This window comes from Pinus tabuliformis, chromosome 8, assembly GCF_031772625.1.
Source record: "Pinus tabuliformis cultivar Carrire ecotype Pingquan chromosome 8, CPIR1, whole genome shotgun sequence".
NCBI lineage: Eukaryota > Viridiplantae > Streptophyta > Pinopsida > Pinales > Pinaceae > Pinus > Pinus tabuliformis.
This window is the reverse complement of record NC_142294.1, coordinates 1,572,284,500-1,572,297,222: the sequence shown is the minus strand read 5'-3', so window position 1 is coordinate 1,572,297,222 and position 12,723 is coordinate 1,572,284,500. Positions and strand designations below refer to the sequence as shown.

General features: G+C 39.3%; 1 protein-coding gene across 4 annotated transcripts in view; it reads left to right on the top strand.

The window, feature by feature from the left end:
* LOC149242031 (putative monogalactosyldiacylglycerol synthase, chloroplastic) overlaps positions 1-10,909 on the top strand; it is a 374,275-nt gene extending 363,366 nt beyond the window's left edge. For all 4 annotated transcript variants that reach the window (XM_089374127.1, XM_089374126.1, XM_089374125.1 and 1 more), the window contains one exon: positions 10,334-10,909. In XM_089374127.1, coding sequence (XP_089230253.1) covers positions 10,334-10,573 — 240 coding nt within the window. In that variant the 3' untranslated portion in view covers positions 10,574-10,909. The remainder of the gene's footprint in view (positions 1-10,333) is intronic.
* The last annotated feature ends 1,814 nt before the right edge of the window (positions 10,910-12,723 follow it).

Sequence of the window (12,723 nt, the reverse complement as noted above, 5' to 3'; positions counted from 1 at the left end):
AAGTTCAATGAAGAACTAAGGCTTCATTCTTCCAATGTAGTTGCCAATATTGATATGTCAATATGTCGTATGGGGAACAAACATAAGTCTCATGTACTCGACAACGATGTCAAAATGTTACTGCTCAAACTAGCAGGGGTGCTAGGAGGGGTTCCTATAGAGCAGCTACGAGGTCGAGGGCAACAATGGAGCAATAGCCCATTTTCACCTCAGTTAAGGCTCCTTGCGCTTTATGGACCTATGTTACTTGGGAGCGGGAGCGGAAGCGAGGAGCGGGAGTGACCATTTTCAGAAGCTCTCGGTTTGGGAGCGAATCCTGGAGCGATTTTTTTTAATATATATATATATATATATATTTTATATTTTTTAATTTTTGATACATATATGTCAACAAAAACATGTAGAATGATGAATTAGAAATAAAAAACATAAAAAAACATAGATTGATCATTGATCATTGAACCATATCACATCAATGATCAATCATCTAGAAATTATAATCTTCATCAACCATATCCACAAGTTAGTAAAATACATATTACAACTGCAACATATTGAGTCTTGTGAATCATGATTCATCAAATTCAATCTTAAAGTTTCAACTTCAAGCTTTCAAAATTGAAAATTCAATATATAACATTTATCATCATTGATCACCAAAATTGTACTTGCAAGCTAAGTTTAACCATTACAAGAAGTAATATCTTAGATATTTCTAAGTCCTAACTTCTAATTGTTAACATGAAATGAAATGTTATAAAATGAAACATGAATAATGAAACAACTTTAGTCTTTCACGAAGCATCATATTCATAATTCACAATCATTACCAATGAGTTATAATTGCCAACTTTAAACTTCAAATTTTCATTGTCACAGTCATATATTGTTTACAAAAAATATCATTATGATATGAAAGAGTCAAGAGTCAAGAGTCAAGGACTCAAAACTCAACAGTTATGAAAACTAAAGTCTAATAGAAACTAGAAAAGACAAGTAAACTGTAAATCTACATGTGGCCCTTGCCATGAGAGTCTCCAGGAGTATAAGCAGGTCATGATGGTCTTTTAGGAGTCTCCCGCACAGACCGACGACCAGAACTAGAAGGCACATGCCCTCCATGTGAGGGTGTAGATGGAGGTGGCGACAACAAAGGAACAAGACTTGGACCTCGAGCACTGCTACTGGATGGTGGAGGTGGAGGTGGCATGGCTACTGCAGCTGCTTCATCTTTATCCTTTATAAGTTCCTCTTCCAGTTCTTCAAGATTTACAATGCCATCCTCCAAATTGTCATCTTCTGGGTGATTGTCCCAAATTTTATATGTGGGATCCTCATAAACCCGATCACAGTAATGACTCAACAACCTCAAGTTGTAGTGCACAGAAACCAAGCTTTCTGCTCGGTTTTCATTGAGTCTGTTTCTTTTCACATTATGTATGTAGCTATAGGTGCTACAACACCTCTCTGCAGAAGAAGTATTTACAACCCGTGAAAGAACTTTTTTTGCCAATTTTGGCAAAAGTCCCTGGCCGCCATATGTTTCCCACCATGTGAGAGAATCAAATCTATCTCTGTCGTCCATTGCATGGAAGTTACCATACAAACCAGTTCCATTGAAGTATTTGCCTATTTCAAGGCGCACAACTGCACATTCCTCCTTGTCAGGTATCAACTTTTCTAATGCTTGCAAATATCCACTAGTTACCTCTGGATCTAAATGAGGTTTGGTCCTAATCCCACCCCCTGGTGCAGGTTGGCCCAACCAAGATGTAGAGTAGTATTTTGGCGTAAGGATATACGCCAAGCAATGTAGTGGAAGATTAAGTCTATTCCACCATTTACACACACAATCATGAATCAGTTTGTACAAGTTGGGATCTCTGTTATGAACAATATCTTTTATTTGCCCCAACATGGTATCCATTTGCTCATACACCTCGCCAATCACTGGTTATCTGTATCTGCAAACCGAATCGTGTGATAAATGGGCTTGGTGAAATCCGATACTTGCCTCACACTTGTCCAAAACTGAGCATCAAGAGCGGCCTCCTCCACCAGTTCAAAACCTTCCCTGTCAGCTGCATTTATAGCCCTTTCCTTTAATACCTGCCAATGTGGACTTGATACCATGCTAGCCAATGACTCTCTTACCTTCAAAAGGCGCCTGAAGGTGAGGTAATAGCTACCAAATCTGGTCTTCGCAATCTTCAACAACTCCAATCTCGAGTGATTGCGGAAAAGGCCATGGGTATTGCTATGATTTGTAATAAATTTTATCATTTGTTTGCCTTTCTTGTACAAATCACCAATCCATTGGTATTGTGCATTTTTGTTCTTGACAACATCATGCATCAGAAGGTTCAATGTGTGAACCAAACATCCAGACCAAAATATGTTGGGGTATTTATCCTCAATAATTGCTCCCGCTGCCTTACAATTAGCAGCATTATCAGTGATGACTTGGATGACATTGTATGGCCCAATACGGTCAATTGTTTCAAGTAATGCTTCTGCAATGTTGATGGCGGTCCTGAACTTGTCTGAGTAATCATGTGCAGTTAGAAAGATGGCACCACTAACAGACACAACGAGAACATTTATCAATGGCTTGCCTTTTACATTTGTCCATCCATCAAATACAATGGACACCCCATGGTCAGTCCAAGAACTTGTCATTCTATTCAAAGAATATGATATTTTTGCTTTTTCATGATCAAGTCCAACGGTTCTTGCCTTGTCATACCCAGGGCTCTTGTAACCTTTAGGCGCATCATTTATGGCAGAAACCATTTCGTGCCAATAAGGTGAGCGAAGAACCTTGAATGGTATATGAGGAATCATGGGAATATATGGTCAATGATCAGATAAGGAAGTGATTCCTAGGCCTATTAATAGGAGAGACTCAATTAAATGGGTTGCTTGCTTTAGAAGCAAGGTGATGGGCTCTCTAGGAAGGGCTAAGAGGGCTTTTGAGGATAGGGTTTGAGAGTATGCCTTGTTAAGGAAGCCCCTAGTTTCAAAAGGCCTTATGGATGCTTAGCTTCTAAGTGATCTTTGTAGAATTGGAGTCAGCAAGTTGCGGAACCACAAAGGGCCAAGTGGACCCAAAATTAGGTCAAGGATATGAAGTTGATCAAACAAGGATGTACTAGACCCAATTAGGAAAAGGAAGGGGATCAAAGAAGGAACCTTCTTTCGATGATTTGATGCTATGATCCCAATGAGGTCATTAGCCGATGGGAAACCTAGAGCAAGAATTGAGCTTCAAGCTAGAGCTTGAAATATCTCAAGATCCCACTGTCAGAATTTCATGAAATTTGGAAGGCTCCTTGAGGACACACCAACACAGTTGTGGGCAAGAGATCAAATTCTTTTGATGGCTAAATTGTGAGAAAAGTGATTCCCTAGGTGACCTATGGCGGCTAGGCCTAGAAAAAGAGGGGAAGGTGAGAGGAATTCTTGTCGAAAATGATCACCTATGGAAGGATCAGTGCCTTATCCTTTGGGGAAGATGGAGTCAAGATGAAATTTGTGACTTAGAAGAACTACACCCAATCAAGGAGCCTTCTAGACAACTTCGCATGGCAATTAGGGCACGGGAGCAGATGCTAGAATAATTTATACTCCAATTTACAATAATCGATGACTTATCAAGATATGTTCAGTAGAAACAATCTCTAGGAACATTCACCCTTTCACACATGAGACATGAGATGATGCAATGCTACAAATGATTAAATTTCCACAATTTTGCATAAGAAAAACAATGAATTTCATATCTAGTATAGCGAAAATCCCAGCATCATTCATGTATAAAAGAAAATAACAAAAATGAACATGAAAAATATTACTTACATGTGTAAAGAGTATATCCAATCACCAAATTATGCCAATAACGAAGCTCCAAGGAAAGAGAGAGATATCCAAACATCAAAATTCATCCATTACATCCAAAAACCTCCTCCAAAAGGAATAGTGAAAATCTCACAAGAGATAAGAACCCACTCCAATTGATGATGATGAAAATGAATTCTCTCATTTCTATTTATACACTTCTCTAATGAATTTGATTGAGCTAAATTTGCTTAATTGAGGCCTTAAAATAAAATAATGTGCATAATAACAATAGTTTTGGTGACAAGCCCACCAAATAGCTCAATAATGTAAAAATAAGCCTCTCAAGAGGGAAAATGATCAACATAGTGAGTCATTGGACCTTTGAGGAGGCCTAATGAAGTACAAGGGGTGCCATGATGAAGAACTGGACTCCGAACATAATAAATAAGGGGTTGGCCCCTTGTTTTCCAAGCAAGAACCTGTGGTGCTCCCAAGTGGGTGTGGGGGGCACAAAGACATCCTCATGGGTCTCCAAGTGGATTGAAAATGCTTGTAGATCATATGTAAAGGCTAGAATGATGACATAAGCCCTCCCTCTACAACAGGAGACATCCTCTGGATCCTGGAACATCTGCCAAGTGTATGGTACATATGTGGAGTTGGTTGTGTTGATTTTGGGTAGCATCGGATGTGCTCTAGCTCCAAAATTTTGTGGAGGGGCTAGTTCATATGAGATCTCCAACACCCAGAATTCGTTTGGAGAAATTCCACCCAGATGAGGAGCTATTAAAATAATTAATATTTTTAATGGCTTCCTAAGTCTAAACTTGGGAAAATAAAAATATTAATGTGTATTAATAAAATATGGGTGAGAAAGTTCTAAGTGACGAGGATCAAGCTAGTTCTAATCTTAGTCGTTGATTAAGGACTTAATCTCGGTCGTTGAAGATTCAACAGGAAAAGTATAAGAGTAGGCTTTAGGGTCAATTGGAGATACACCAAGAGAGATCAATAATTCGATTTTCTGGGGCGAGGTTCGCTGAGGAAATCGAGTTAGTGATCAGAGTTGTAGTGAGGGGCAGTTCAACAAGGGATTTTCATCTGAGGCTGAAGAATACATATCAGAGAGGCAATACAGTACTAGGAGAGACAGCACATGCCCTAGAAGGGCTAACGCAGAGGCCGTAGAGGTGACACAGAGGACGTAGAAGGCTGATGCAAGTGACGTAGAAGTCGTAGAGGCTGATGCTGGGCCTCAAAGGCAATGCTGAGGAGATTCTGTGGGGCAGAACGAGAGCAGATCAACAGATCTTGAGCCGGGAGAGGGTGACACAGCTCCTGGAAGAGTGACGCAGTTCCAGAGCAGTGCTTGGAGCAGCTTTCGCTATCCAACATAGGGAACAACCGGAGTCACTGTGGGGTTTGATCATCTGATTGTTGATTTGCCAAAATATCTGTCTCCAGATAGAAGTACTATTGTCAAGGATATTCTTTGTTGGGTGAGCCAATTTTGGCACCCTAGTTGTATTCATGAAATTTGCTTAATAGTACAAACCCTCTATATGCTACACCGGTTTTCCCGAATTGGGTTTTTCTGGGGACAATTGTCCAAAAATAATGGTGTCCCTTGTGTTATTGTTTCTGTTTATTTCAGTACATGATCTGTATATCTGTGAAGGCTTCAATAATGTTTACTTCGATGTTTATGCAATTAAATAATTTGATCAACGAGTGGTGTTGGGGATCCATGAAGTACACCCTGTTATGGTGGAGTCCCATGGCTCTCTACGCTCACCCTACAAGTGCCAATGTGGCCCTCTAGAGGGATAGGACCCCGTATAAGGAGACCAAGCCCCAAATGGAGACCCGCCTGCAATCCTATATAAGATCCAATGCATCCCCCCCTTCTAATATAACAAATCATTAATAATCAAGTAAAAGCGCTTACAAGTCATAGAATCAGTGGGGCACGTCATGTTGGCATGCCATTCCATAGTGGGCTTTGGTATGTACAAGTGTCTCCGAGCTAAAGAAGGGGTTAATCAAGGACCCTATTAGGTGGTTTCAACCTTTAAAACGGGTGATATGTCCATGGTACATCCCTCAAGTGGCAGGTGGCAAATGATATAGTAATGGAACAAAGTGGGGATCAAGGGAAATATCCAGACCACATGTCATGGCATAAGGGTAGCTATAATAGGGGAAGCCCACACTTGGGTATATGAGTGTAGGAGGGAGCAAATCGTTGTACATGAGTTATCCCGACCCTTGTTTTTCCACCCTTCTTCATATGCCTTTTTCCTTTGATTGATTTATCTTCATAACTACTCGAGGCTCCAGGGGATGAGAGCATGATGTGTAATATATAGCAGTGGATACCCCCTTAAGGTGGGGCAGTTCATCTCCCACTAGGGTTGTGACAATCATGGGTTCCTTAATGATAGAGGGGGCTCATCTATGGCCCATAGGAACCAAGGTGATGGCCATGGATAAGGGGTAGAGCTCATGTTTGGCTTTTTCCCACGTGCTAAATTTGTATGTCCTAGCCATCTTTTGCATTTTGTAGTACACTTCCTGTTGAGAGTGGCCAAATTATGCTTTTTCTTTTCTTTTTAACTGCATCAACCTCTGGGGCATCGTTCCAGACCCGACCAAAGTTGTGGAAAAGGGGAAGGGGAGGCTAACCCTATGTGGATCCAGTGGACACATGTGGACCCGGATGGGAAAAATGATGAATGGGGTTAAAATGAGTGGAAGAGGGGTGATGTATATGGAGTCAGGAAGCAGGACCTTGCAACCAAAATCAAGATTTCCCATGTAGTGCCAGCCCTAATGCTAATGGCCAGTAAAGGAGATCCTACAGGACTGGGATACAATGGTAACCACGAAATCAGGCAATGGAGATAGGAATACGGACCTAACCTACTCTTTCCGCTGAATCCCCCCACCAATCCATGCCCAAAAGTTCCCATGAGAAGTAAACAAAATTACTCAACCAAACCATTGAAAAGTCATATCTTTGGGGCCAAGAGGTCCACCTTCAAACATACATTCATAACAAATGGGCGAGGGACCACATGGCTTGCTCAGGTGGCGGAGAAAATGGCACATCGAGCTATCTCGGGGCTGCAAGGGGCTGTTCGGTGCTGGCTGAGGACCATCTAGGAGAACACAAATTCTCCTGTGCATACTACACACATGTGGTAGGTAACACGCCCAACAAGTTCATCCAATCAATGTGTGCCTTACGGATCTGCGCCCAATGAATGCATCCCATGATTGTGCTCTGCAGATGCTTATGCCCAAAGGCACTTCTATTGTCTGTCACAACCCCCAAGTATGGAATACCCAACTCCTTGGGTCTACATGTAGCCCAAGCACCCAAATCCATAAAAGGTAGTCAAGTTACTTCACCCATCATGTGTAGTGCATGTCTATGGATATGTTTCCCATGGAAATCCTCTTTTCTTTCCTTGCTAAGTTCCCTTCCATGCTTCTCTTGGTCTAACCAACTAATGGGAGCTTCCAAGGTTTTCTGTCCACCCAATCTATGAGCAAGGGTGTCTAGAATGTCTGGGGTGCACCTTGCTAATAGGTCAAGGCACTCAAAAATAGACTTCTGCAGCCATCAACCTTATGTCAAGTTTGTCCATGCCAGTCATTGACCATTGAGGTGATCATGTAGTCAAGGTGCCTAAAGGCATTGCATTCAAGACTAAGACCTTACATATAGTCTCTATGGAAACATAAAACTTTATGACTAACATAGGAATAACAGTCCAACATAGGATTTATCAAACTCATCCCTGAGTTCTAGTAGATATTTGATAGTAGGATGGTGATCCATCACCTTCTTCAATGTTGCCTACAAAGTTACTGTAAAGTTGCTGGCTAGAAGATTAGGAGTTGATACTAGGGTGGTAAGAACTTAGAGGTTCACAAACATATTTTGTCAATGAAGATTTATTTTGGTTGGGAAGCTATTAAATGAGCTAAGTCAGATATCTCTGTTCTTAAATATTGATTTCGACAATGCTTATAATAGAATTGAGTGCAGATTTATACTGGATATATTGGAACAGCTTTGTTAAGTCCAAACATTAGATATAAGAGTCAAGGCCCTCTTTTCCAGAGCATCAGTTAACATACAAGTTAGCAGTCATCTTTATTTCCTGATTCAACTTTACATATGAATTAGGAAGGGCTGCCCCCTAGGTCCTTCACCTGCCATCGCTGTAGATGCCCTTGGGATCAACTTCAAGATGCTATGGTACATAAAATAGAATATGGATATTTGGTCTTCCCATTGGTGCTGAGATGCTTAATATCCACTTTGGCAATAAATCCAACTTATCTCCGAGATTAACTGAGTGTTTAGTGGATGAAACTTCAGATTGTCTGGATATCTTTTGTATGGAGTTAATGTGAGTGATGAAGACTGCATTTTATATTATTGGCTCAGATGTGATGCTTAATTGTCTAATCCTAATTGGAAGTTGGTTTCAGAAGGTAGTATTATATGATTTTTGCACATGTATTGGGATATCTGGGAATGGGTTCACTCCAAAGTTGACAGGAAAACTCAAAAGTGGTACAATAGAGACATCTCTTTAGTTGGTAAGTTTGTGGTGCTTTCTAGAGTCATGTCTACTTGGCATATTCATTAGTCTTCTTGTCATTCCCTAACGATTCCAATTATTGTAAATTAGAGGTATTATCTTTGGGGTAAACCTTGTGGTAGGGGTGACTTATTATTTTTTTCATGGGGAATTGTACTAGGAATAGAGAAAGGGATGGTCTTTGACTGGTGGATGTATGGATCCGAAGGTTGATTTTGGTGGCAAGATGGATTGTTGGCGCCATTAATAAAATTATCTTATCTTAATGGGAGTATTGCACAGAAAATTTTAGTCATTGCTTGGACATTAATAAAATTATCTCATCGTAATCCTAGTGCTGCACATGTAATTTTTGTTAGCGAACAATGTCAATCAGACAAGAAATTTCTTTGGGATAGAGTCCTTTTCTGCTAATAGATGTGATTTTAATGCATCTGTCTTCATTATTCAGGACTCCTAAGTATTGAAAAGGATTTGGAGAGTCTGGTAGATAGTCTTGACTCTACACCCACTTGATATGGGTGGGACCTAGGTAGCAATAGTATTTGGTGACTTCATACCTTTGTGAAGATTGAATATCTTGCCAGTTTTTATGGCAGCTATCTTCGCAATTAAAATCTTTACAGGTGGCATGATATTGGGGATATAGGCTGTGGTGATTGGCTTTCTTAGGGAACTTGTCAAGGACTTGATCCTCAAAACAAACGTACAAGCCAACTTACATGGAAACAACTGATATGAATTATCCAACTGATGGGTTCGAGGCACCCCTCAAGGTAGTGGGCCAGTGTGGAGAGAACTAGTGTGGTGTAATGATAAATCTATGCCTCGGTTTGACTCACAGTCTGTTTATTTTAACATTAGGCCCAAGCCTAATTTTGTTGAGAAATTTAATACCAGATAGGTGACCACAGATAGTGAAGAGCTTTGGCTGAAGATAATTGATGCTAATCGGTCCACTCTTAAAGTACTGGGGTGACAGGTTCTTTATCAAGGATTCGCTAGAAAATATTGGTTATGCATGACTGATCTCATTAATTGTATGTGTGTGCAGTGTGGCAAGAAAGAATATATTAAACACATTTTTTGGTATCGTAAGTTTGCTAGGCATATATGGGTTCATCTTGGCTATTGGTTTCGTGATATTTTTTGCAAGATTCTTCATTGAAGACCAGCCATTTTTAGTGACCGTTGGTGTCATTAAGAAGATGCTTTTGACTGTTCTAAGAATTAAAACATGGATTTTTAGGACTGCAGAATGACGTAGCAACTCCATTTGTGCTAAGCTCCTGAGACTTGGGAACTTCATTTTCTTCTGATATGGGTGCACAATTAGAGATATTTGCTCTTCTTCCATGAGTGGAAAGGGGAAGTGTTGTTCTATATAAGTTTCCCTGTATCTTTTTGTAATACATGACTCAGAGTTACGCAAAAACAAAAAACAATTAGTTCAATTTTCAGGTTCAACTGTTGTATAATACTTGGATGTAATGTAACAGTAATTGTTGTTACACGAGGCCTGAATTTGTTTATTAAGATAAAAAAGAAATTAAAAATTGATAGTCATCTTCTTTTGTAGTTAAGCATTCCAAGACATTTTGAGACACAAACAGGTGGGTAAGGTTGGATATTGATCAAGTCAGATGGTTTTGGGAAATGATCGGAATGTTGTTAAAGTGAAAGTTTGAACTTATGTCTAATTTCTGTCTGTGTTGTTCAAATTTAGTGGAGGTCTCATAATTTATGACTTGTTGATGAAGTTAAAGAGATATGTCTGCAACTATCAAATTATTGAGGTTGATTGCATCGGTGGATGATCATAACAATTACTACTAACCTTAATATCATTATCCATATTTGTTTGCAATTTACAGGAAGCTGGGAATGTGCCTTATGTTGTCGAAAATGGTGCTGGAAAGTTTAGTAAATCACCAAAAGAGATTGCCAAAATGGTTGCTGATTGGTTTGGTCCAAAAGTGGAGGAACTCCATAAGATGTCCCAGAATGCACTAAAACTTGCTCGACCAGATGCTGTTTTTAAAATTGTACATGATATTGATGAACTTCTCCATCAGAGAGATGTAAATCCTCCGTATTCCTTTTCTTTAAGTTGACACTTTATTTCCTGATGTGTCTAAATTCAATCTTTAATTTCACGCCTCTTCAATTTTGACGCGAATCCAATTTATTTCAATTGATTTGTTTTCTGCCTCAAAACCGAGAATGTTTTTCCTTGCAATAAGAGGTACGTAATTTATCCAAAATTTTGTCTGCATGCTGAGAGCGTCAGCTTTCAACAGTTGTATGTAGTGAAAAGTTCTGCTAAGGTAGCAGTTACGATATGTTATTTTTGGATCAGAAAGTACCATGGCTGAATGCTTTCATGTACACGTTGCTTTACGTTTGATTAACATTTTAAAGGAAGCATACCTTGTTTAATTTTTCTTTCACTCTTTTCTTTTCTCAAGATTCCATTCAATTGTGCTGCCATTCTTGCACTTTGGCCTCATCTTGATGAATGCTTACAAATGCATCTATGGATTTTGCAGCATATGTTTTAAAGCAACTATGCATTTTACATTTTTTTATTCTTTATTTTGTTTCTCATAACATTTCATCAGTTCACACTATATATATGTCCACCTGCCGGGGACAACTGTATCCTACATACATTCTTCATCAAGAGAGATATTTTAATTTCATGCTGTTAGGTTGATGTTAACCTCCGAAGAGCTGGTGTGCCTCAAGGTCTCGTAAGTGGCTTCATAAAATGTTCATAAAAGTGTCTACAGAGAAGGTTGCTTGTAAAATCGGCTACTCACCTATTTTGTAGTGAGTTTGATTTGTGAAGTATCATAAATCTTTCGGTGAGGTGCATATACATATATCGAAATCTTAGGTGTTTTCAGAATCACCTGTATGATAGTTTGCGTGTCACGTATGTGAGGAAGCAAAATATCTGCAGTAGCGTTGCCTTGGCAAGAAAAGGAACTAAACATAGGGAGTAGGTTCCATTTCTTATATTGCAATAGCAATAACTCTCACGTGGACCGATCACGTGGCTGCAACAATTTTTCATGACTTTTGCACTGTCTTTCACTAGAGTCAGTTGCGACTTGCTCAGCATTCTGCAGCTTTAGCATGTATCTTTATTTACAGACATCGTAAAGTAGTATCTGGGGATTTGCCATATGTGAAGGTTTGATGATGGGGATGGCATATAAAGTTTTGAAGCGGGGAGGTAAAATGTATCCGCTAATTTCTTGTTTGAAAAGAATCGAGAATGTTTGTCATGTTAATGCAGTGCATTTAGCTGGGTCATGTAAATCTTTTTGTTGAATCTTCTTTACAACCAGTATTTTAGTTCATTAATAAGATTCCTATCATTTGTCACACTTGCAGGAACATGTTTCATTGCAGGAAAAGATTTGTTCCATTTCAAGCAGATTCTCTCATATGTGTGCCCTTGTGCTGGCAACTGGCAACCATGATTGTTGTTAACATTTTTGCAGGGGTAAATGCATCTTATTTTATAAAGGTAGGGCGTAGTCTAACTTATAGATGAAACAGTTTTTTTCACCAGAATCTGGTAATATTATTTCAAGTAAGTAAGAGTGTGATTCTCTGTTGTTTAAAATACATTTTTGAATGCAGAAATGGATTCAGTGCCCTGAAAAATGCCCGGGACACTCAAATTGAACAGATTAAACAACTTAAACTCAAATTTTTAAAAATCTCCACCAAATTTTGATTAAAATTAACTAAGAAAAATGTCATTTCATCTATTAATTAGAATACATAAACTAGGACATCAGATAAATCCTTACATCAAAGCATGTACATGTAGATTGCCATCCGTACATCAAAGCATGTACATGTGGATTACCATCCGTATATAGGTAAGGGTGCCAGCATATTCTCTTGGGCACCGATTTCAAGAGTCCATATCATTTCGATATAACCCTATCCTAACGGAAAACCCATGGACAGATCAGATTTCAATGCTGTGAATTCAAATATGTTAAACGGGGTGAATATCATCGAAATAGATACTCAGTAGTAAAGCAATTAATGCTTTCCATGCGGAGTGCATAATGGTTTGCCTTAAAAGCAGCCTGACTGCATTTCCCTACAAGGAACAAATACTAGCTAGTATGACGGTGTCCTAGATAAGTCTACCTGCCTGCCTAATCATCCTTCTCCAAAAATCATCCTTCTCCAAATTTGACCCCATTCTAATGGAGAGGGGCAACAAACAGAATAT